At 39.7% G+C, this 25,450-nt stretch overlaps 3 protein-coding genes and 1 long non-coding RNA gene across 8 annotated transcripts; 2 read left to right on the top strand and 2 right to left on the bottom strand.

Annotated features, from left to right (window-relative positions):
• Nucleotides 1–37: 37 nt before the first annotated feature.
• Nucleotides 38–8,141, bottom strand: LOC5521465 (NHL repeat-containing protein 2). Its single transcript, XM_032366738.2, has 10 exons — nucleotides 7,427–8,141; nucleotides 6,497–6,810; nucleotides 5,961–6,093; nucleotides 5,460–5,565; nucleotides 4,771–5,002; nucleotides 2,808–2,930; nucleotides 1,882–2,067; nucleotides 1,458–1,692; nucleotides 980–1,104; nucleotides 38–588 (listed from the first exon to the last, which is right to left on the bottom strand). Exons 1-10 carry the CDS (start codon nucleotides 8,004–8,006, stop codon nucleotides 451–453), a joined length of 2,172 nt encoding a protein of 723 aa, XP_032222629.2. The 5' UTR covers nucleotides 8,007–8,141; the 3' UTR covers nucleotides 38–450.
• On the top strand, nucleotides 8,034–15,425 carry LOC116604419 (high mobility group protein 20A). Its single transcript, XM_032366739.2, has 10 exons — nucleotides 8,034–8,503; nucleotides 8,904–8,968; nucleotides 9,393–9,610; nucleotides 9,917–9,996; nucleotides 11,180–11,303; nucleotides 11,572–11,698; nucleotides 12,122–12,183; nucleotides 12,510–12,801; nucleotides 13,384–13,475; nucleotides 13,718–15,425. The coding sequence occupies exons 1-10, from the start codon at nucleotides 8,343–8,345 to the stop codon at nucleotides 13,847–13,849; spliced, it is 1,353 nt and encodes a 450-aa protein (XP_032222630.2). The 5' UTR covers nucleotides 8,034–8,342; the 3' UTR covers nucleotides 13,850–15,425.
• Nucleotides 8,402–24,918, bottom strand: LOC5521589. Of its 5 annotated transcripts, none has more exons than XM_032366743.2 (2): nucleotides 24,208–24,915; nucleotides 8,402–8,525 (listed from the first exon to the last, which is right to left on the bottom strand). In XM_032366743.2, the coding sequence occupies exons 1-2, from the start codon at nucleotides 24,795–24,797 to the stop codon at nucleotides 8,516–8,518; spliced, it is 600 nt and encodes a 199-aa protein (XP_032222634.1). In that variant the 5' UTR covers nucleotides 24,798–24,915; the 3' UTR covers nucleotides 8,402–8,515. The 5 variants fall into 5 exon arrangements, with proteins under 5 accessions (XP_032222634.1, XP_048585085.1, XP_032222632.1 ...); XM_048729128.1 differs by lacking the exon at nucleotides 8,402–8,525 and adding an exon at nucleotides 14,228–14,323 and having other exon boundaries at nucleotides 24,208–24,917; XM_032366741.2 differs by lacking the exon at nucleotides 8,402–8,525 and adding an exon at nucleotides 20,644–20,988 and having other exon boundaries at nucleotides 24,208–24,918.
• Nucleotides 20,805–23,051, top strand: LOC125567971. Its single transcript, XR_007311952.1, has 2 exons — nucleotides 20,805–20,936; nucleotides 22,260–23,051. It is a non-coding gene; the product is annotated as an uncharacterized LOC125567971 (long non-coding RNA).
• Nucleotides 24,919–25,450: the final 532 nt, after the last annotated feature.

Below are 25,450 nucleotides of genomic sequence, written 5' to 3'. Positions count from 1 at the left end.
TAGGGTAATCAAAGGGCAATCATATTAAAATCAAAAGTTTAGTCTACGGGCCGAAGTTTAATTTAATAATTAAATCACATTTATATTTTTTTTCCATTGCTTTTTTTAGGGGAGAATTTTGAGCTTTGTCTCCTTTAGCTAGCATGTGTCCGGATTTCCCGCTGTCCGATTTATCCGTTAGCTTGCTATATCCGGACCAGGTCCTGTCCGTCCTGTCCTATAGCTGACAAGTGTCCGGTTCTCTCGCTGTCCGAATTGTCAGATAGTTTGCATGTGTCATATAGCTGACATGTGTTCGGTTTACTCGCTGTCCGAATTATAACATAGCTTGCATGTGTCCGGATCTCACCCTGTCTAACTTGTCCTACGGCTGACAAGTGTCCGGTTCACTCGCTGTCCGAATATTTACATAGCTTGCATGTGTCCGGATCATATCCTCTCTAAGTTGTCCTATAGGTGGCAACTGTGCTTGATATTGACGGCAGTTGATGGTGGAATTGAGCTACTGACGATCAATGGGACGTCATAGATGAAGCCCTCCATTCGGCAAGTTCCACCTTCTTCACAGAAATACACCACAGCTTCGACCTTGGAAGACATTTTCTCGTTAGACAGAGGAATAAATCACGTGCGAATAGCGCCATCAAAACAAACGATTGAAAAACAAACAAACAAACAAGCTTTCCCTACATCACATGGGGAATCTTTTTATAATGGAAAGGCAAGGGCGAAAACATTTTCGAAAAGTGCGGGGAAAAAAACAGTGTTCTATTACATAACATGTAGATAATTACCCCTGGGTTTCTGAGGATGGTATAATGCTACAATGCTGTGTAAAAAGCTCAAACTTTGGTTGAATCCTAGGCGATGTTGGGCATTGTTTGCACGTGATCTGACTCATATATTGTATAAGAGTGCCATCTTATGTTCACACGTAACGTTTTCTGTGTTTATGCAGTTCGTGTACCAAAATGCTTACCTGTACTGATGTAGCAGAATCTAGATCGGGACGGTAGCAAAAAGAAGTAGAAGCAGTGAGCGACTCCTCGGTGAAGACGCCGTTCCGTGGGGTAAGACCTGATAAGGAATCTTCCAATCTCGAAGCTGCCGAGCGAAAATATACAGATAAGACAATAGCAGCCAAAACAATAAATTCTCTAGAGGAAACGAAAAACAGGCGGAATTATGGGGAAGTTCGAGATATCCGAGTAGAGATGACTTACACATAGGAGATAGGGAACAGAAAGTCAGTTTGGGATGTTAGCAGGAAGTTCGAGATATCATCCGAGTAAGGATGACTCAAACACAGGAGATAACAGAGAGTCAGTTTGGGATGTTAGCAGGGAGTTCGAGTTATTGTTCGTTTGCTTTTTCAATGATCCCCTGTAGTCCGCAATGAATGTATCACCAACTTGTATTTTCAGCCCTTCTTTCCTACAGCCAGTGGACTAACCAACCTGTCTGATCGACACAGTAAGCTTGCCATCGGCTGGTCGCCCCTTCTGTGAAGTGACATCCGGGTGGTAACGCAATCTCAATCCTAAGCTCCAAATCCTGGGAATGCGTGACATGAACGGGAGGATGTTGCGTGACAGGGGTTCGTATAGAAGTGAGCCGTCTAATGGCGGCCTGGGGCCGACCGCCACTGTCTGTCTGAGACCTGCCGCTACTCACGTGATCAATGAGATTCAGCTGAAACAAAAATTCAGTCAAGAAGATAATTTGGTAGTTGAACACAGAGATAATCCGGTTTGTTATAAGATTAAATAATGCAATCTATTATTCTTTGACGGGATTCAATCACTCGCTGATTATATGACATAATGTGACGCTAGAGTTAATCAGAGAGGACTACGTTTTGCTTTTCACGTTGGTACGAACCACTGCTGTAGTTTTAGTTTGCAGGTCCACAACACGGATTACATGATTGTTTGTGTCAGCAATGTACATGCGCTTCGAGTCCTGGGATATACACAGGCCACCCGGTTCATCCAGGACGTCTGGGTCAGGCTTTCCATGCCCTAGGAAGGTTGAGCAAGTCTTCTGCTTAGGTTCTACAGTTTTGATCTGAAACAAAAAAAAAAAAAAAAAAAAAATCACAAATAAGCATATTAATGACATACACACGAGTTGCAGAGCCTCACCAAAATGTGGTGAAAAAATAATCTTTTGTCTTAAAAATAATCTTTTGTCTTATAAATTTCCATCTACATTAGTGCATGAGAGAAATTTAGAACCAAAATGCTTGTCTTCTAGTTTCCACCAGGGAAACAAATAGAAGGCAGCTTCCTGATTAGCGAAGGAATAGACCCTGCACCAAGATACTAAGAATATTTTATCTCGTGATACCTAAACAACCTTAGACTAGATCCATGTGGGATGATTTTGATTGCTGTCTGCATGCGTGCTAATGAGGTCAAAGAACTAAGCTGTAGATATGTAGAGCAACTATGTAAATTAACTATGTTTGATTTGAAAATTGTTCGTGAAAATGTGGCGGTCTCTAGAGGGATAAAATGAACAATGCAAATGCAATGCCTTGATCCATTGAACCGTGTTTGCTCATCCAGTCTAATATTACCCGTAGTTGCGAGTTTATTTCCTCGCTAATCCTGGTATTTCAAAGTTATAGCATGGCATTTTGGGGAATTTAGTGATTAAATGTCCCTGCAACCTTGGGATGACTAGTTTAAGTCCCTCCACCTGCTGGGTTGGAACTTCAACTAATCATCCCTCGGTTGCAGTGACATTTAATAACTAATTCCCCGAAATGCCATGCTATAACTTATAATATATGGAGTGCTTACTTTGTGGTTGTACGAATCAGCCACTAGGAGATGGTCTTCCTGTGGATTCCATGCCACGCCCAAGGGGTGCTGGAACTTAGCGTCCACCCCTTTACCATCAACATCACCAAAAGCAAACAGGTTCTGAAAGAAAACACCATTCTCAATCTAAATCAGTTACTGTGATGATATCAGATATGAAGTTATTTACTACTGCTACTACTGTTATTACTGCTTATCAGATGCAAGAGATAACCTCTTTGAAGCCTGCATTAATATTTAAATTTAGGCATTGCCTAAATAATCAGAGCTCCAAACGACCAAATCTCTTCACATTTTCGCTTAAAGCCGCATTGTCACCAGTTTACTTCAGGAGGTCCGTCGGAAACCTAAAACCGTCAAAAGACAAAAGAATCTATTAGGATCCGCGCTATAAAACGGGCCATCCGCTCTAAATTATCAGTCAAATCCTCGAAGAAACTTTCAAAAGAAACACTGCTTTTAAAATTTTGAAATATTTTATGCAGTTTCTGTTAAAAATCATCGGAGATTGTTACGTAATCGACCGGAAGTATTTGCATGGAATGCAAAATCCACACTGGCATGTTAAAAATGTCATGTTAATACTAGAAATTTGATTGGCCGAGTATTCAAGAATTCAAGTATAAATTTCACTTAAAACAAGATTGTGCCTAATGTTTTTTAAATATTTATTGTTAGGAATAATTATTTTTTGTAATATGGCTTATTTGAGAAAGTTGATATGGGGAACCTTGTTAAAATAAGAAGAGAAAAAAACTATTGTCCCTGCTCCATCCGATTGGTTCAAAACAGAAAATCACCAATAAAATATACAGTATTAGGGAGCACATTTTCCACATAATTTCCCCAAAATCTTACTATATTCTACATGTTATTATCAGTATGTTTTGTATAAAAAGATCCTATATGGAAAAAGCTTTTTGCCACAGAACAATGGTACCTTGGTTCCTTCTTGCATGAATGATTACTTGTCATACTTTGTCATATAATGTTTCGGCGTCAAGGTAGTTTTGACTTGATGACGTCATCAGTGACATCACATGAACATCTCATTGCACCCCACTTGAAACATACATCACGTCATCGATGACGTCACAATCATGTGACTATATTGTTGCACCCCCTTGATCCTTCATGACACATACCAAGATTGGCTGTTTCGTTTGAGAGATATGGATATTTTTGTTCTTAATGAAATCAGAATAGTTTTGCTTTTAGTGACGTCATTGATGGCGTCACAAGTCACATGATCATATTTTTGCACCCCCTTGACACAAAAATGACACCTGCCAAGTTTGGTTGTGAAACAATGTTTCTCTCAAGAGATATGCATGTTTTTGCCTTTAATCAAGTTTTTTGCTTTAAGAAAGGTCATCAATGAAGTCACACAACAAGTGACTAGATTTTCGCATCCCCCTTGACACCTACATGACACCTACCCACGATGTATATATTTCCTTCATGAAATATAAATATTTTTTATTTTGATGACATCAGCATATTTGTGCTTCTAGTGATGTCATCGATGACGTCACAAATCATGTGACCGCAGTTTTGCACCTCCCTTGACACATACATGACAGCTGCCAAGTTTGGTTGTCATACAATTTGTTTAAGGGATGGACGGACAGACAGACATTGTGTCATGAAAACTCAAGTCAATGGGTTACCAATATTTGTTTTGTATGCCACTTTTTCTTAGGTATGGGGCTCCACTCACACAGTGCTTTGTGGGAGCTCCGCTATAAAAAGGCATATTATTTTCTTTCCTTTCTTCCTTCCATATTGACATCAGAGGACAATTCAAGCAATCCCATTTTACAATCTATTGCATGGACAGTTACTATACATACATAAACCCTACACAATCAAAAACAACAGCTGTAAAATAATGCTTACCCAATTTGTCAAAAATATACTTACAAGCCTGACAACATCTTACCATGGGATCCCTGTCCGCGCCAACCACAGCCTTGGTGGCGCCTGTCTCAATGTCCACACACCTGACGCTACTGCTCTCACTGTCAGCAACAAATAAGCAGCGTAGGGTGCTAGAAATGGCCACAGCCAGTCCGGATGGCTGTGCAAAGGCTGCTTTGTGGGGGTAACTGTTATTGCGGTTCTCTTCATTTCCACTCCCCGCAAAACGAACTAATGTGCCAGCTTTATGTGAACTGCAATTAGAAAAAAACAGTCTGTGTATTAATTTGGCTGTTTGGTTAGTGTAGTGCATTAGCACACTTTACTTAAGTATCATATAACAGAGATGACGTTATTGATAATGATTATTTGTAATACCATATAAGGTCATGGCGTATGCCATAAGTTGTAAATACTGTGATTAAAGATCAGTCTATATTCGCAAACCAAAGCGTGCGGTTGTGTTAACTGACTCCAATGAATATTTAGCGAAAGACACTAAAGTTGGCATATTATATACTGGGTTTAGGGTTGGGGTTAAGGCTTCATACTGCAGTTAATAGAGGCCATGTTTCAACTGTTGTCATGAAGTAAGTTGCATTGGCCTTGGCTTGAGTCAACAGCAACTTTTTTGAGAAGATGAAATAGAATAAATGAATTTATTCTTGCTAGTAGCACTGATAAGATGACAAATGATGAAACCCTACATACCCTCCTTTCAGCCAAGGGCCATCATCTAAGTAGAGTGACCAAATCTGATGAGTGCCTGCCATGGCAATATACAGCACATTTGCTGGATTGTCATCAGTCTTTGAGCCTGATAAAATAACAAAGGAACAGTTGGCATTAAAACATATTTATTTTATCATTTTTGAAAACTAGAAGCCTACAAATATTATCCAATTTTAAGACTTCATTTGAAATAAGCACTAAAAATGCAAAATGGACACCAAGCAACCGCTTTATTATGAGTTCTCATCTAAAAATACATGATCTTATTGTATAGATTTGAACAATTTACACAATGCAAAATAGAAATCTAAAATATAACTAACAAACCCAAGGGAGTTTTCACACATCAGGTAGAATCATCTTCAGTTTAACTTCCCCCTGCCCCAATATGGTCCCAATGGTCAATAGAATATACAACAAAGGAATATATAATATATAACATATAGAATATATATTCAATAGAGTATAAAACATACACACCTGGTGCTGGTCCTAATGCCACACCCCAGGGAGAGCTGATAGTCTGCTCTCTCCCTTGGCGTCCGCCCTCCTTGTCAGTTCCTTGCCTTCCAGTTCCTGCTATAGTGGTGACTTTTTTTGAGTCTAAATTGATCTGTATGAAAATAAGAAGACTAAGTATGGTTTCACTGATAATGAGATTTCTATAAATATTAAAAAATACACACATAAGTACAAAAATGTACAAACACTGATAAATCATATTTCAAAGAAATAAATATAAGTCAAAGAAATAAGTATCCAGGAGCAGTATTAGATATATGCTTAGTAAACAGATTTCATGTAAGGTGTGTGTAGCATTTCAGGTTATACACAAATCAATAATCTTTGGGAGGTTACATTATAACCTTGAAAGTTTTCTAAATTATTTTGAGGCTACAGGTTGATTTGAACCCACATTATGCAGTGGAACACAAAGAGTCTAGGAAAAAAGTTGATGCATGTGTCAAACGCTCAAAGCTGCACATGACCAAAAGTAAATAATCAATTAAGTCTACCTCTCTAATAGCATGGTTTTCTGTATCAGCTACATAGATGACCTCTCCTAGCATAGCCACCCCTTGAGGTGCATGGAATTTTGCTTCCTTAAATGTGCCATCTTGAAAGCCAGCAGAAAACCCATCTTCCCCACCAATAACTTCGTGCACGACACCCTCAGTACTGCAGACAATTACTCGATGGTGACCAGTATCAGCAATCACGAGCCTTCTTCCTGAACCATCCAGGCAGACTTTTCCAGGGTATAGCAGCTTAGATTTGGGAATACTCTCTTTTGCTAGAGACAGTCCTATTTCATGGTCACTTATTTGGCCTGGAACAGAAAATCAAATTATCTATATATGTTATGAAAGAATCTTTACTCTTATGAAGGCGTACTGTTTTTATTCCCTTTTCATTACAAACACTTAGGAAATACAAGTCAACCAAGAAAGCACAACAACTAGGTAGCACTCAAGTATTACCAATTGTGAAGGGGGTATGGGAGTTTGTACAACCTTGCATCAGATATAAAAAAAATGGGGAAATTGAATGGTTGATTATGCTGATAATGATAATGATGATAAAGATAAACAAAATAATTATGATGAGGTAGCCTTTTTTCCGTTAAAATCATCTAGGATCTACTGTAGAATACCCAACAGACGAGTAGCTACATAGGGTGGGCACAGGTGAGACATGTATCCCTTCTTTGTTCCCAAAACTTAGAGCCTGCTAGAAAGCTCTCATCTCGGGTATTGTCTTACTAAAGAACCCCTAAATGTTTGAATTTTTAAATATCATGGAAATAGTCAAACATCAAGAAAAACTCTATGTCTATAACCCCCCCTCCCTGCACCCCTCAGAAAATACTTTCTACACGCCTGCCAAACTAAGACAATTTAGTACTTCATTTTATTACACGAAATAGGCCACTTAGCTTATTTTACCTGAAGACTTGTAATACTTCAGAGCGGCATCCACAAATCGAAGCAATGTCTGCTTATGACCCTCCCCAACAAGAGATAATAGCAACTCCCCCCCTGGCCCAACTATCACCAACGTTGGCCAGCATGACACACCCAACGTGTGCCACATCTTCGCGTCCGAGTCGTTGACAACAGCATGCCGAATATCGTATCTTATAACTGCACTCAGGATGTTAGCAGACGACCTCTCGTTCTCAAATTTCGCAGAGTGAACCCCAACAATAACCAAACCATCTTTTTCGCTAAATTTCCTTTCCATCTCTTCCAAGTCAGGCAGGATGTGCATGCAGTTTATGCAACAATAAGTAAAAAAGTCCAAGACGCAAAGTTTCCCTCTTAGTTGCTCGCGAAATGATAGAGAGTTTTTGCAGTTCAACCATTCGATGTCCGGGTCGAACTCTGGAATTTTTGCCAGGTCATCTTGAAGAGAATCGATATACCTAGCGACCGAAAGTTCTATCTCCTTTTCCGCGTTACAGTTTTTTAGCGTAAGGATAATTTCATCCACCTTCTTTGCAAATCCTGGTTTGGTTAAAGCCATATCTTAACTAAAAGAAGCTTAAATAAAGTAAAAGAACCAAAACAACGATAAATTCCAAAAAACAAAATTAAATAGATCGCGGGCGCTAAATCCTGGCACCACAGGAAACCCAACATTCAATCTGAGGTCACGTTCCAATGTTCGAATGTATTGGGAAGAAAGCAAAAACCAAAACAAAATACATGTGTTTTTTTTATTAGAATAAGGCTTGATTAGAGTTTCATTAAAATGCATCTTTAGTAGATTACTTTTGTTATAGCATAAACAGTTTTTGGGTACCCTGTGGTGTACGAACTACCGCTGATATGAATCGCGCTATCTCTGTTTTCCCACAAGATGGAGTCGAATAGTGTTCAAGTCCATGGTTTAGCCGCTTTTACTTTGGCCCCTTTCTCGTCCAGTCAAGAAACGGACCATGAGAAGTCAGGGTATGAGTCCGTCGTTTCGTCTGCCAGCTGCTTTGGCGAGGTCGTCCAATCGCAAGAAGATATATCTAGGTTTGTATATAGCTAGTCAATCCTGCAGTAAAACAGTTTTGTATTAATGACTTAAAATCAGTATCCAGGGAGATTGAAGTTGGTTCTAGTTAGCGGGAATTTCAAGCTATCCGAGTTCGAGATACCGGAGTTCCATGTGTATATTGTAAATAATATAAACAATAAATATTCCTTGTGTAAGTAAACAAAAAACAAAAACAAACGGAAATAAGTGCAAAGGAAAAAATAGTAGCTTTAAGGATGACTAAACCATTGGGGTGATTTGATCATTGCTTTCTTGTATGATGCAGACATCCTATTTTACTTTTTATTATAGTTATTATAACACTCTTTTTACTGTGCTTCCATCCAATTCCATTGTGTTTGTGGGCCATTTTTCATACAATAATTGTAATTCTAGAAGTGTTCAAATTGTGGAGGGAGTCCCATATGACAGCTCCACCATGGTAACATCTGTTTGTCAAGGTATGTATACTAGATCAGCGGTGACTGTCCCCCCTGTTATTAGAGCAATCTACTTAGGGAGTATCTTTTCTAAGTTCTAAATGTTACAGTAGAAACAGGATATAAAAGTGCAGTAGTAAATGTATATTATATACTTTATAGAAGTTTGATACTCCTGTATTATAATGTATTTGAAAAAGCAAATTAATTTTACTGAGTTACTATGTTGTAGATTTTCCTTCCCATCAATGGTTTGGCCCAATGGTTTACACCAAGTGCACAGATAAATGATACACAATATCAAGTACTACTGTTAATACATTTATACAAAGATGCAAACAAAGATGCAAGTACATTGGTCAGAGCTAGTGCCCCAGCCAGTTTGAGTTATAAACAACAAAGGGTATTACCACTGTATCCAACTGGATCCATTTTGTCTTTCTAGATAGCCTTCTTCAAAGCACACATGTGTCAATGACTGTCCCAGAGAGTACACTGTTTGATGTTGTTCAAAGCCATGTGATCCCCTCTCAAGTGGCCGTCCACACAGTGGGAGATGCAAGCATGGCTGATAATGGAAATATCTGTGATGACAAGACTGACACACACCACCAGATGCAAGAACTTGTTGAACCACAAATACAAACCATAGCAGAGCCAAAGGTAATGTTTTAATGCCTGGTATAGTACTCTACAAAAAAACTCAACAATCCGACTCCCCTGCCAGATTTTATTCCCCAAATGTGGATTCCTTCTGTATGCAGGCCCGTAGCCAGGATTTTGGGCGGGGTGGTTTCTTTTCCCCTTTTTAGTGGACCATTTTCTCTTAGATAACTTGCCCTAGCTCGCAGTGGTACCCAATTTTCCTTCAATAGAGCGGACCTTCCAGTCGATACGGGCCTGGTATGGATAAGCATAAAATTGATCTTACTGTAACCTTGTTATTGTTTGTTTGTTTATTTTCTCCAGAAAAGGAAAGGTGGCTGGCCTAAAGGAAAGAAACGAAAAAAAGAGTACGACCTTAATAAACCCAAAGCACCTGTGACTGGGTATGTACAGTGAGTGGTACATTGGTATATACACTATGGTATACGTATGTTGTTATCATCATCAGATTCATCATCATCACTTTCATCATCATCATCACCACCACCACCATATGTGACCTTGCAAGGGAAAACGTACACTAGCAAAAAACGTTTGGGCAAATCTGGAAGATCAACAAACGCTTTTTCTATAATGAGGGAACCATCTTGTTAATAATGAGGGAATGATCTTGCTTCATTATATCGTTCATAAATAATCGTGTTCCCGGGGCACAATCGGAAGAACGCTTTTTAAATTCAGAAAGATTGTACTCTTGAAGCTTGGGAGAACATTCAAATAATTCGGAAGGTCGTCTCTAGAAATTCGGAAGAACGCTTTTAAAGTTTAGAATACACCAAAAACTGGAATTCGACTCTGCCAAGTCTTTAATAAGACTTCTTCAGGGCAGACTGACAAAAATTTGGCAGAGTCGAATTCCAGTTTTTGGTGTATTGTATTCTTTCTTCAGGTTCACGAACACGACTATTTGGGCTTTTTGTATTTATTCTTAAAGTTTGGAAAATATCCTTGATATTTGTCTTATGCAAACTAAGAAAGCAAGTCGACTCTATTTGTATTTGTATGTTAACGGTGACGACAACAATATGACGGTTCTCCTTTGTTACTAAACTCGCACATCAAACAGACCTCTCAAAAAAGAGTCCTCTATATCTCAGCTTTCCTTTTGCCATTAGAATAGTCACGATCCGTAAAGCTCGTCAATCGATTTGTTTGAGCTGTATGCAAATTAAGAAAGTGACTTGGCTCTTGATTTTTTCTTGTCTTTTCGAAACAACGAATTGTTAATGGCAACCACAACTTTACTATGATGGCTTTGCGCTTGCTATTGAACTCGTGCATTAATATCTGGGCTTTAATTTGCCATTCATTTCTTCTAATTTGCCAATCATTTCTTCAGATATATGATCTTGAAAGTCGGAAAATTGTTCTCGCAATCGAGTGTTAACCTTGGTGGTGGGCGATTTTAAAAACAGGAAGAACTATCTTGTCTTCAGAAGAACAACATTGCCTTTGGACAAACGATCTTGACTCCGGAGAAACGATCTTGAAAATCGGAGATTGTTTTAGTTGAAACCTGACATCGTTCTGAATATTGTAAAAGCGTTCTGCTTTTTTCTCCATCAGCTATGTGAGGTTTCTGAACAGCCGTAGAGAGAGTGTAAAGCACCAGCACCCACACCTCACATTCCCTGAAATCACCAAAATGTTAGGGCAAGAGTGGAATTCACTTCTACCTGAAGAAAAACAGGTAAGCTCTGTCTTATATAACAGTGTGTGACGTTACAGCAATATGGTCCTTGTAAAATTGAATGAGCTTTCATTAATTTGGATTTTCTAAGTTAATATAAAAAATGTATTTAGCAAAGTACAATAGATGGAAAAGAAAAAGGAACATTAAGTGAATTATTTATTTTCACCCTGATTTTCACTGCACATATGCATTATATTTCTGTTCCTAGTAAGATATATGTTATGTCCAACTTCTAAATCATTGTGTTATTTTTTGTTTGTTACAGAAATTCTTAGACGAGGCCGAAGAAGACAAAAAGAGATATGTTGAGGAACTGAGGGCTTATCAGCAATCGGAACAGTACCAAGCATTTGTCAAAAGGCAGCATGTAAAACGCACGAAGCATCCTGCAGGTGGGTTATTTATCTGCATGAACCCTGGTCATAGAGCGCAGGGCGAGATCAACTGAGGAAACAAGGCGCTAAGAGATATTTTGGGAGGGGAGTGGATGGGAAAGGAAGAGAAATGGATACAACGCTAGCAAATACTAGCACTGCTCACTGTGCCAACATTTCTAGGAGAGCCTTGCTCAATCTACCAACAGAGGAAAGAAAATTCCGGCAAAGCTCATTCAAGCACTTGTAACATACTGCTACTGTGCGTGGTGTATGTATAAAGTACAGCACTTGACAAGATAAAGAACAGCCATCTTACATTAAAGCTGGTATCAACTTTCACTGATCATACTAACGCTACTAAAATCACTGTTGGCAAGCTGTAATTCACCTAGGAACTCCCTGGGTGCTAATGTCATTTTACTGCTTTTCTACCCACAGCAAATGAACCTATGGAAGGAGACCTGGATGCTCACAGCAGCATCTTTATGCAGCAAGCTGAGGTAGGCTGTAGCTTGTGTATACTCTAGGTCACTTTTTGGTATAAAAAAAAATCTCTATTGCCTTTTCATTTACCTGAGAGTATATATTTGTAACCAGGTTTACTTAACAAGCTATGAGTAATTGTTGAGACTTTGCCAGAACTTTTTCTTGCCAAAATAAACTCTTACTTCCAGGTGCATTTATACAGTACACAGTATTATAGTAATTTGTAATAAACTGTATGCCCCTTGAAAAAAACATGTGGATAACTCTTGTGGTTCTTCCCTACTATAAAGATGTTCACACAATTCTTCCCCTTGTACTTATTTTGAGGTTCTGATCCTAGGATTCAGACAGTAGCGACCTCTTCTGCAAAACTTGCAACCAGTACTTCAGCTCTCTTCACAACAAGCGAGAACACATGTATGGCCGGCAACACTTACAGATGTTAACCTGCGAGTTTGAGCGGGAGGCAGAGAAGTCTGCTAGTAGCGGAACGGCTGTGAGCCTGACCACACCCCAGGCTGCCCCTGCAGTACAGGGCCCTCCAGTAACTGTGGCAACAACACAGAATTCCTTCCAATCCACAGAGTTGAGTATACCACAGTTCACTGAGGGATTCTTGGAGCAGAATCTGAGTAAGTGATGGCTGGGTTTACTCATAGTAATCCAGTGGATTAATCCCCCACCCCCACCAGCTCCACTAAGTGATGGCTGGGTTTACTCATAGTAATCCAGTGGATTAATCCCCCACCCCTTACCCCTCACTTCCACTAATTGATGGCTGGGTTTACTCATAGTAATCCAGTGGGTTGATCCCCCACCCCCTACCCATCCCTTCCACTAATAGATGGCTGGGTTTACTCATAGTAATCCAGTGGGTTGATCCCCCACCCCCTACCCCTCACTTCCACTAATTGATGGCTGGGTTTACCTATAGTAATCCAGGGGATTGATCCCCCCCCCCCACCCTTCCACTAAGTGGTGACTGGGTAGCCTTTAGTCCCCCTCCCCTTTAGTCCCCTTAAACCTGGCTCTCAACACCTGGGACTACTGATCCAAAGTTGACCCACAGGACTGTCTATATATACATAAGTGACAATGTTTGGAGAACAAGGTATGATAAGAAAACGAACTGACTTTAGATCCTCTTAGCGCTACTTAGAGACACTTGGAGCAAATAATATAGGTCATTTTGCATTACTTACCTTGTTTCACAGATCGAGAACTGGAAATTCGAGAGCTGCGAAAGTCTGTGTTGACGTCACAAGAGCAGAACTTGTTGCTTGCAAAAGAAATCGAGGACCTCAAGGTAGCGTGCCATTAGTCTTAAAGTCTTGAAAGTCTTAAAATATGTAAAGCCGTCTACTTTCACTCTCTCTGCTACTTGTTTACTAGGCCTTTAGGTGTTGATGACTGACTTTGTTTGATAAGCCTTTGGGCGAAGTCAGGTTATCTGGTACTTGTTCGCTCAGCCCTTGGTCGCAGATGACTATTGGTAGAATTAGAATGTACGGAGTATTCGAGTTGTCAAGTTTTTACATCACCTTTCAGGTCCTTTTGCAGAAAGTGGAGAGTGAGATGACGACAGCAAAGGCTTTCGGAGCTTCGCTAACCGCACAGCTTAATAGCCTACGAATGGTACCAACCTTATTCGGTGTACAGCTACAGATAAACTTCAACTGAGAACATACATAAAGGGGCAACTCACGCAGCCCATCATGAATTTCGCATTGTGTTATCACTCCTTGACGTACAGCATAGTCGTATCCCATGCGAATAACTGCAGATATACTTTAACAGAGTATGGGCTCCTGAGGGGTAATACACATTGACCAAGGTGCATTACACATGCTCTTCGACAAACAATAACAAAACAACTTCCACTGAGAACGTTAAATGGAACTCAATTGACATACCCAATGATGGCCTATAGTGTCAACTTTATTGCGGGTATCCAGCTACAGATCGACTTTAACTGAGGGTATGGATTAAAGGCAGTGCAAAACGTGACGCTTCGCGAAACTGTATTCAACTACAAACCAACAGAGACGTACAATTTCGGTTCCACCTTGTTACGATACCCAGTACTCATTTCTTTAGCTCACGTCTGCAGCCTATTAACGTTGCCTAGACCCTGGTCCAAAAGCAGGGGCGTGTCTAGAGAAAAAAAGCAGGGTTGGGTAGTAAGTCACTGACCCCGGATCAATCAAGTTCAAAGCGGCATGCTTAGCTCTGGAAAACCCATTTTCCAACTAACAACGAAGGTGCCAACCGGAGTAGAACTCATCTGGTCACATGAGCAGGGTGGGGCCCGGACCCCCTCTGGACACGTGCCTGCAAAGGCCTCCGTGTTGCGAGAACAGTAATGTCGGCAAGACAAATGAAATGCACTTTATAGTAGGTTTAAAAAATCTATTTTGTACATATTTTTAATGTATTATGTATATTGTCTTGATAAGAAAATTTCAATTTTCGACTATCATAGTCGCTAAACGATTGAGAAAAAGATATATGTATATATAAAAGAATCACTTGTAACTTGCTTTTAATTTAGTGGGCTGGAAAATGCACTTCATATCCAAAGGACGAGGGGAGCTTGTTAGAGACAGCATGGGTCTGTGTCTTAATCCATGTGGGTACGAAGTGAAGCGTAGGGGCCAGTCCCTGGATAACAGGATACTCTAGAGCTGTAGAGTGTGGCTCTCTAGTGAGTCAATTTGGAAACTGCTGTTTACGGGGTGTTGGGATCCCTGGGGCGAGAAAAAAACGCTTTTCTGCTTGCCACAGGAATCCCAAAACTCCGAAAACAATATTTTCCTAATTAACCCACTGAAGAGCCTGCTTTGCGCAAAGAGTTACGCAATTTATTACTAAACTAAAACTGCCAAAGAGGAAAAAATGCGACATAGTAACCAGCGGTAAAAATGGCGACCATTGCCTATGCATTATTTCCCGGGGGCATTCGAACTTGCTGCTACCCTGGGTACCAGAGGCTCCGAGCTTCGCGGGGACAACGATTCGCGTTGCGCGACAGATCACATATATGGCGCATACTTGCGTGTGTATTTCTTGCTGCATTTTTTTGAGAGAGAAAGCCGCCCTTCCGTGAGAAAGAAGGTAGTTCATTGCCTACGTTGACATAAGAACACCAGAATCTTCCGATTTTCCGTTAAGGCAGACATCGGGAAGATCACCGAAATGTGTAATGGGTCTATTGCATCACAAAAGTTAATAAACCAGCGAGAGAGTGTACTAATTCTAGTACTGTACTTTGTGTCGTTTATTCGTAGAATAATTTCACCGTAAGAAGTATTCCTTTTTTTGATTGTGCAACAATAAGGATTCTCAATAAAACATAAAACATGGCTGAGACAGAGGGCGGCATAGAATGCCCCTCAGGCGACAGCTATACGACTCATGTCTGACCACGGAACACTGGTTAGACCGAATTTTGTTGTTGTTGTTGTTGTTTTTTTGTTTTTTACGGACGGAGGAAAACCAGAGAACCCGGAGAAAAACCCTCGGAGCAAAGGCGAGAATCATCTAATTCAACTCACGTCAAAACCGGGAATCGAACGCGTAACCCAGTGTTGAGAGGCACAAGCACTACAGAGCGACGCTGCGCCAAGCAATGCTCCTCTTTTACAAGCCAAACTAGACTACAACCGGTAGTTTTTTTATATTCGAGCGCCAAACACTGGTAATCTTTTCGCCGCTAAATGTCAATCAATGATCTGAGTGTCTCTCCTTGAAGGCTGTTTGCTTGAAGGCTGTTTGATTGATGTACAAGGTCCACGCACGTGCGCTAGAACTATAGCATACGGAAAGAAAGTCCGTAAGGACTTAATCGGTGTGATTATTTATGAATTATTACAGGCGGCTGTGTTTATTGTGGAGCAATAGCAAAATAGTAAACAAGAAATTGAAAATAATGGATTTACACAGTTTTTCATTCATTATAAAAAAAACCTTAAAACCTCTACTTATTGGAAGATCTGTTAATAGGTGTAACCAAAAAATTAACAGAATACATCCGGTTGTGCAATATACACATCTCATCATTAAGAATGGCGAGGAATTTGTAATTCCGGAAAAAGGTTTATTTACCGCTACTACAAAAAAAGGGAAACACGAACCAACAGGCGCGATACTTACAAGAATTATCAACATGAGATCGGCTTGAATGAAAAAAAATCGTGACTACGGCAAATATACTGAAAAAAAAGCAACATATAATAATTACTTTTCTTCGCATTTTTAAGATTCTAAACCCAAAAACAAATTGCATTTCAAAAGTCACAAATCAAGTGCAAAATTTCAAATCACACAGAAATATAATAAAGTGCCCTTTGTCTAAAAAAGATATACAATTCGTGTGGGATTGAAAGTGCAATATCTTATTTTACTGAAGAGGCTTGCTGTGAAATCGACACGCACTGGGAAAGTATCCGTTAACCACTTTTTGCCATAAATGAACATGAACCCTTAGGGGATTTTAGGGGGGAGGGGTCGATATAGCGAGGCGCGTCTTTTCCTTGTTCGGAAGGATTTCATGATTTTCAAGTATTCATAGGAATGCCTTTTTTATCTTCTACTTTGCATAGTTTCTGTTTTGTAACCAGGTTATCATCTACGCTCCCGCCCTCGTCCGTGCCGAACATAAGTAATACAACCTTAGGAATGGGGGCGAGTGAGGTCGGAAATGTATTTACCAAAAAAAAACCTTTTATTGAAGACGGCGCGAAGAGGCCACCCATGTGTTTGAACTATTGAGCGTCTCAACCAATCAGAAGCACGGAATTTCGATGCAAAACTGATAAAACGGGGGCCAATTTATTATTACTTCACAAAACGGATCGCGGCACCATCCTCTTTACACTCTCGCTTACCCAAGAATCTTATCGAGCGCCAAACTAAAAAGCCAAACCACAGAGGAATACCGTGCTCTTTTTGGTAAGTATATCAACTTCAAGCCCTATGTAAGCATGATGTGTTTGTTTTACTTTAGGAGATACGTTAAAAATAGAATACAGCGTTTATTTGTTGAAGTGTCCCGCGGAGCTCGGCAGGCCATTTTAGATTTTTTTTTAAACGTTAGGCCTAGGAAAATACACTGCACGCATACATAAAAATCACTAATGTTCAGTTTTAGATGCTTCATACAGTCTTATATAACCTATATGGTGGATTTCAAAAGCGAATATAAAAAAATAAGAACCATAAGAAACACAATATGGAATATCTTTAAGCACGTAATGTTTGAAATAAGAATGAATGTCTTCCTATAACATTTTGCTATTTTCTCATACGCTTATTCTATTTTTTATATCAAGAGAATCCAAACAATCCAATTATTATTTGAACTGTTTTAAACTCGAAAATCAATTCAATCAAAACTGATCTTTGTTTGATATGACCAAAAAAGAATAGTAAAACGAAACTGTCTCTAAATCCCGACCGTGCCCTCTTAAAATCCATCCAAATTTCCTGAATGAAGTGGCCATTTCCCCAAAAGAGCGTTTGAAAATGCCGTCTCAATGAGTAGCATTTACTTCCCACATTCTCAAACATTTTAGGAATATTCCGATATCAGGAATTGCGTGGGGTGAACGTAACGAAGTGAGATAGGGAGCGACAGTAGGGTATTAGCAATGCTAACACTGACAGACATTCAAAGCGATAAGTGATGTATATATGCTTTAAGCATTTTCAAACAGCACACTTTATAATCGCATATGTCAAGCTCTACCCGTCAACGATTCACGATCATGCTAACCTAGATGGTTTATACTACTCTGTGTTTTGTAACCCAAGTTGACAGAATGTTTATAACACCGGTGCCTTATGGCCACTGAGTTTTTGATTGAGTTATTATAGTCTTTAATACACTCTTCTACAGTAGTAATTAATTCCTATCCATTTTTTTTTTCGATTATGAAAGAGCTGCGGGTTTCGGATTACTTGCGAAAACAAAATCCCACTGAAAAAGTGTATATTCAGGTGTGTTCGGAAGACTTATTCAGGGTTTTTTTTTTTACAGTTAATTGATGTAAATATTTTGATTTTAAGTGAAAGAGCAATAAGCCAAAGACGCTCCTGCATTCGTCATAACGACATGTAAATATGGCGAGATGGATCCACGCCAAGCCAAATCAAATCTCTCGCAAAAACGATAGAAAATAAAAAACTTTTTTTCCGGTTGAAATAAAGTGACATTCTCCAAACAGAAAGTCACGTGACGATCTCTTTGATCACGTGGGGAGTACGGGAAGAAATGCACGGTAATCTATTTCTCGATATGGAAGACCGATATGGTCATGAATGGTACACACGATCTAAGGAATGGTTTGCAACTCATCAATCAGTGTACGAGACCTCTAGGGTCAGCGGTCCGATTATAGATAGCCCAGAAGCGGCATTAAAGATGAAAGGGGTAGAGAAAATAGACCTAACAACTGTTTCTATATAGGGGTAGGCACCGAGGAGCTTTTCCGCCTTATCTTTCTATTACCAAATTTTTGTCCTGTAATAAAAACAAGACTTGCACTTGAATAGTTAAACGCTAATAGTAAGAATGAATCTTTGGCGACTCATTTTTTTCCAAGAATGAAAAAGCGTGTAAAATATTGAATGTGCTCTTGACGAGGGTAGTGATTACGAGGAACTGATGTTGGGTAGTGGTGACGAGGGTAATGATGACGAGGGTAGTGATGACAAGTGTAGTGGTGACGAGGGTAGTGGTGACGAGTGTAGTGGTGACGAGGGTAGTGGTGACGAGGGTAGTGGTGACGAGTGTAGTGGTGACGAGGGTAGTGGTGACAAGAGTAGTGATGACGAGGGTAGTGATGACGAGGGTAGTGGTGACGAGAGTAGTGGTGACGAGGGTAGTGATGACTAGGGTAGTGGTGACGAGGGTAGTGGTGGCGAGGGTAGTGGTGGCGAGGGTAGTGATGTCGAGGGTAGTGGTGATAAGGGTAATGATGTCAAGGGTAGTGGTGACGAGGGTAGTGGTGACGAGGGTAGTGGTGACGAGGGTTGTGATGACGAGGGTACTGATGTGAGGGTAGTGGTGACGAGGGTAGTTGATGACGAGGGTAGTGGTGACGAGAGTAGTGGTGACGAGAGTAGTGGTGACGATGGTAGTGGTGACGAGGGTAGTGGTGACGATGGTAGTGGTGACGAGGGTAGTGGTGACGAGGGTAGTGGTGACGAGGGTAGTGGTGACTAGGGTAGTGATGACGAGGGTAGTGATGACGAGGGTAGTGGTGACGAGGGTAATTAAATGTCTAATGATTACATTGTACTCTGATCTCCTATTTGCCATCCTAGTAGGTTATCAAGTGTATGTCAATCAGACATTTCTCGCATTTGTATTGGCTTACTACACAGAACTGTCAAAGTGGCCACGGAAGCGTGCGTCGTCTTGTAAGCATGCGAAAGCTTGTATGACAATACATGAAAAACATCAAGGAAATGAAATTTTAGAAATTCTTAGGTTTAGATATCCATACTGTATCAATGTTACGTATGACAAGCTGTACGAAGGGGCATTTAGTGCTGTATCTAAAGGGATGAGTTTCTGGAATTTTTTACATATGATCAAAAAAACAATAAAAAAACAAATACGATAGCAGGAAATGAGATTGATATTGCATCTCAGCGGGCTATAAGGATTCAATAGATATTGAAAAGATGCAGAATATAGGTTTGTAGCATGTACTGCTAAGTTTAAGTTCATCTAGGAAAATTAAGGAAGCCAGCAAGAAAAGAAGGAAATCTAAAAGACGAAAGCATCGGTAAAAGTTTACAAATAGGCGGGACAACAATAAATAACATATTACAGATAGGTTCACAGTACTTCGTCGTCGCTTTAGAGTTTCGCACAAAACTGGATGTACAGCTTGATTAAAATTCTTCTCACGAACCTTTGTCAAGCTAAAAACTTTAAATCAGCAAAAAGAAAAAAAAGCAAAGAAGTATCATTTGTTAGCATTTTGGTTTTTACAATATCCTGTTTTCCAATTTTTTTAGAGATTTTTTTATATTGAAAGCAATATTTCACTTGCTCGATTTCTTTAGAAATAAATACTTTTTTATTGCCTTTCTATGATAACATTCTAATGAAATGCGAAAATAAAAATTCCTGCTCATCCAATGGGTTTTTACGGGTTCTCGTCAAAATCTCATTTTTGCTAATGGCACTAAACCCAAATAAACAGATAAAAAAAAGATATGAACCCGATTACTCTCTCTATCGAATTTCAATCGGGAAGGGTTTATGTTCGCTTTCAATATTTTTTAGACTTCTGCTGATATTTAGGCGGGAACTTGAAAAATATAAATTTGTCCATTGAGTGTAGGCCTTCTAACCGGAAGTCATAAATTAATTATATTCAAGATTGTCACATTATTATCGAGAACATTTAACCCTCAAGTCAACCGAGAAGGAGAAAAAAAGACAAAGAATGACACTAAGATTAACTTGTGGTTGTATTTTTTCAAAGGCAAATACCTTTACTTTAAAGTAAATTTCAGTCAAAGCGTAATTATTGTAGGTAACTCCAATCTAAGTAGGTAAGGCGGTACGTGATTGGTCAATGCTTATGCCCAGCTAACTGCCCCCTGATAGACCGAGACAAAAGTCCTTCTTTCGATTTAGTTTGTTGATTCCAACCATGGCATTGCAATTGCGGTTGTCGCACATACGTCTCGATGCATCGGGAGCAAGCTGTGATTTAAAGGCGAGCTAATTCACGCCATTGACGACAAGGTAACACTCGTAATAATCCTGACTTCGCTCTAATTGAACTAAGCAGAAGATTCTAGAAAAAAAAAATAATAGTATTGCTCAGAGTTGCTCTAGCATGAAGGTTTTGTTTATCTAGAGAGTCACGTTTACTGATGTTATCTCAACAAGCAAATACAACTAATTTCTAAAGTGTATATTTGTACAACTACTCCTCTCTAAGCACACAAAAAATACGTTTTCTTTATTGCGTTCCAATAGAGTCTATTAAGTAATGTTAGCGCCGGCAATATTACCATAATTAGAGTAGGCTCTATTTTAGATCACGTAGCATTTTACCTCCTAATTTTGCTGTTTTCTTCACCAGTTAGTTTTTAGACGTGGAAAGAATTCATTACACTCGAGTTGCGTAGATCGAATCGTAAGGTGTTCCATTGCTTCCTGATTACACAATTCAATTATTTTTTTTCTGTACTATTGACCCGAACTCGGAATACTATTATCATTAAAGACAGCATACGGTCTCCGTTGATCTATTCCGAAACGCAGTTTCTTTATAATAAGCTTTGAGGACACCATAACTTGTATTTTTAAATATTTCAGAATTTGCTCATGCGAAAAGACGGCTTATTTAAAAAAAGGTCCTTTTGCTAGGTGCAAAGAGTAGAAATTTCTACTCTTTGCACCTAGCACCTAGTATTAATTAAGAATAACCTGTCTTTGGCTAAAACGAATTACTTATCACTTACGACTGACTACTTGTTTACTTCTTTTTTAGCAGATAAAAAACAACAAAACAATGTTTAATACTTTTTTCAGCTTGGCTGATAATGTATAACATACTTATTGTTGCGAGTTTTTTAGTTTAATTTTCAGTAAACAACAAAAGCAATAACTTCCCTCCCCACTCCTTTCTTAGATAAACAGCTCTCACTCTAAATTCTAACTCAAAGTTCTATTGCTAAATTCATCAGGTATATAAAGCTCTTATAGGCCAAGTGCGCGGGCCGCACGGAAACTACGGGCCGGGCGAGCTCCTTGGTAGTTAGAAAGTAATAAGATGCGAGTAGAGAACCGTATGCGAAATCGGATTGGCCAATCCGATCACCGCGACAAAAAGAAATGCTTCACTGCGCAACAGAATAGACCAGGCAAACCGCATGACGTCCGTTGCAATCAAAACTGCGATGCTCGCATCCTAGTGGGATGTACTGCTCAAAAGGTTGTTTTGGGGGTCATATATGGTAGCGCGCGTCACGATTAATTGAACTAGCTACGTGTGAACAACTAAGGGGGTGGGGGTGGGGGGTGGTGGTCGCACTTGTCTTACGTAAATATTTGTTTCAGATTTCTATGATGAAGCTTGGTACACTCGTAGTGCTGATAATATTATCCGTGGTCCTTTTTCAACCCTTTCTCAACGCACAAGCAAGCCTGCGGTTCTCATCGGCAAAATGCCGCTACAGGAACTTCAAACAGAAGGTTCAAATCAGGGACAACCCACTGTGCATCCCGAAGAAGATCCGTCGTAGCAAATGTGTCGGCTCGTGCAAGTCGTCCGCGTTTCCCATCGTCAGCGCCAAGGGAAACCAGTTCAGAAAGATCTGTAACTGTTGCACGCCTATTGTTGAGGAGAATGAAATCGTTCAGTTCGATGGATGTGAAGACACTCTCACGCTACCGGTCATCAAGCGCTGCGAATGTCGGCCGTGTGGCACACGTGACGAGCTCTAGAGGCCCTGAACCCCTACCCTAGCCACACCCATCAAGGGGGGGGGGGGTAGTGACTTCAGGCACAGGATTTATTATGTATATAAGAATAAGATATATTTCGTTCAAATTCCCATATTGTTATCGTAGTATATTTTTTAGTATATGCTTAATTAGGGTAGCTGGAAGGTCTTCCAATTGTAGTCCCTACATAGCTTCAGAGCAAAATGGTTTGCTTGTCTACTTAAAATCAGAAAATAGCTCACAATGGTCTCTACAAAACATGTAAGACAAGTGTGCTTTCTTTTTCGTGCTTCTTGTTTGCTCTCTTTTGTATTTCCTTTTTTGTTCAAGTTCAAAAAGCACTCCATGCTCTTTCCAAAAGAATGATCTTCGATGACGAGTAGGACTATATTGGAGCGGCCACAAGAAAAAAAAAACACAAAACACAAAAAACAGCATGATGAACGCCTGATAGACTGTAATAGTCACTTGTAGACTTTATTTTAAATTTTACAATAGCTGGAACTTTTCTTTATCAAAGGGACGATCCCACTTCCAATGATGCATTGGTTTCGCAGCCAACCAAATACTCCAAAACCATTATTTACATTATTGCACATCATACGGAGAATAGTATAAGGCTTTTCATTTATTAAAATGCATCGCATGGGTGAAGAGAGTTATGGTCCAAACAACACAGTGCTTCTCAAACTTGCTGTATCATATATCTTGTAAAAATATATTATTTGTTCTATTTATGAAAAATTGTAAAATAGTAAATATGCTTATAAAACCAAAATGCTATAAAGTCATAGATATTCGACATACGCATTTATAATGTGGTATTGCGCCGATTTTTGTCCTATCGCGGATCAGCTTATACCCTGTAAAACCAGTGACTCGGTCGTTTCTTTTTTTTTTTTTTTTTTTCGAGCGAAGGAGAGGGGGAAGAGCTGGCGCCGTTACTTTTTGACCTGAAAGGGGGTGGGTAAGACCGGCTTTCAGCGTCTGTACCCAGGGTATTTAGCGGCCGAATGCGGTACCTAAAGATGTGTGGTATTATGGGTGTACAAGGCCAATACATCAAATGGTCTTTAACACATCATTGGCTCAATACAATTGTACAAACAGCATTAATCCCACGTATCGTTATTAAAACGTACTCTTCTTATAAAAAAAACTTGAAGACAAAAGAACCAACACCACAAACCATTTTATAAGTCTATGAAGAGCCTTTGTAATATTCATAATAGTCCCATGATGATAGCGTTCAAACCCGTATGACGTCATACAGATTGCTTCAATATAGACCCTCGTAGCACCAACTATCGACATAATCATTTGCATGAAACGGAATCTATCAGCACACAATTCGATACTCCTTTACAAAATAACCAGTACCATTAAATAACTCTCATATAAAAATATATTTTACAAACTCTCTCCATTTATGATAACTTCACATGTCAAATGTCACACCAAGCTAAAACCTTACATGATATTCCATGTATACGAGCCCAAGTTATGCTATGCATCACGAGGCCCGACACAGCGAGAAATAAACTGCGAGGTTATGGCTCACCTTATTATATTCATGCGCCGTCTGTAAGCCGGCAGTGCGTTATCTGCTTCGCTCAACCAAGCGAAGATTCGCTTATTTTTGTCCATAAACGTAGGCTCCTCATACTCACTCGGCAGTTTAAATTTCGTCTCGATTTTAAGATTCTTTGTCGTGCATTTCGGCTCCGCCGGAGGTAACTTGACCACCGTGGACTTCAGAGCAAAAAGTTGCTCTCCAGGTCTTGTTGTCTTAGTTCTTTGAGTCTTAGGTGCCGTCCTTGGCACACTGATTAAAGTCTTTTTATGTTCTTCGTTTTTCTTGTTATTAGCGAATATCATGAACTCACAAATCGCTGGGAGTGATGTCCTCCGTTCGTCGGGGAACACCTCGATTTCTTTCGCTTCTTGTGTCTCATCGTGCGGTAGTATGAATTTCACTCGAAGGTTTCGCCCGGAGTTATTTGAGTCCTTTAGTAATCCCCTGTTTGCCAATTTACGGGAACCTCCAAGCGAGCTATGTCGCTCAGAGCTTGAACTTCTCGCCAACCCTTCAATAACGGTTGGAAACCTGTGGTAGCTCTGTAAACGCCGGTTCCCATTTGTGTGTATCATGAGGCACGCTTACCTCAGGTCCCGTTGACAAACTCGACATCAAAACAGATAGCGGTATCTATGAGCTTATCGTCGTTCGCAATACAATGCCGTCTTCGCCGTCAATAGGACAAGTGCGTCCCATGGGAGTAATTTCACCACGTTTTGATTTATGTTTCGGTCGAGCTATAGTCGAACTATTGTTAAATAAATGAACTTTGTTTGTATCATACTGCCTATTACTTCTTAGTATTCAAAAGTTTTTTTAGTACCGAAAACAAATAGGGCGATTCTAAAATTGTCTTTATTGCCTTTATTCTTCTTTCTAAAACTATAAAAATAGATTTGAATATAAGGAAATATGATTCGCTAAAAAAACCCTCTTCCCAGCCAAGTTTCTGTGTTCATGTCCATTTTCTAGGGGCTCCACTAGACCCCCATTTTCTCTGGTATTTTAAAGAAGAAAGGGTTATCCATCAATCACGCATGTCTGGATGCCAGGGTTAGCAATATATACAAAGGCCACAATGGCTCCAGCTGCAGATATAACCCCGACACAACCCCCCAGGGTTTCAAAAAAGTATTTGTCTATGGATCAAGCATTACAAAGATGAAAAGTAGAAATTACAAAAAAACATTTTTTCGGATATTAACCTTTTTAGAGAATACTTTCC

The sequence above is a fragment of the Nematostella vectensis genome, chromosome 6, assembly GCF_932526225.1.
Source record: "Nematostella vectensis chromosome 6, jaNemVect1.1, whole genome shotgun sequence".
NCBI classification, from domain to species: Eukaryota; Metazoa; Cnidaria; class Anthozoa; order Actiniaria; family Edwardsiidae; genus Nematostella; species Nematostella vectensis.
This window is presented reverse-complemented; position numbering and strand designations above follow the sequence as displayed.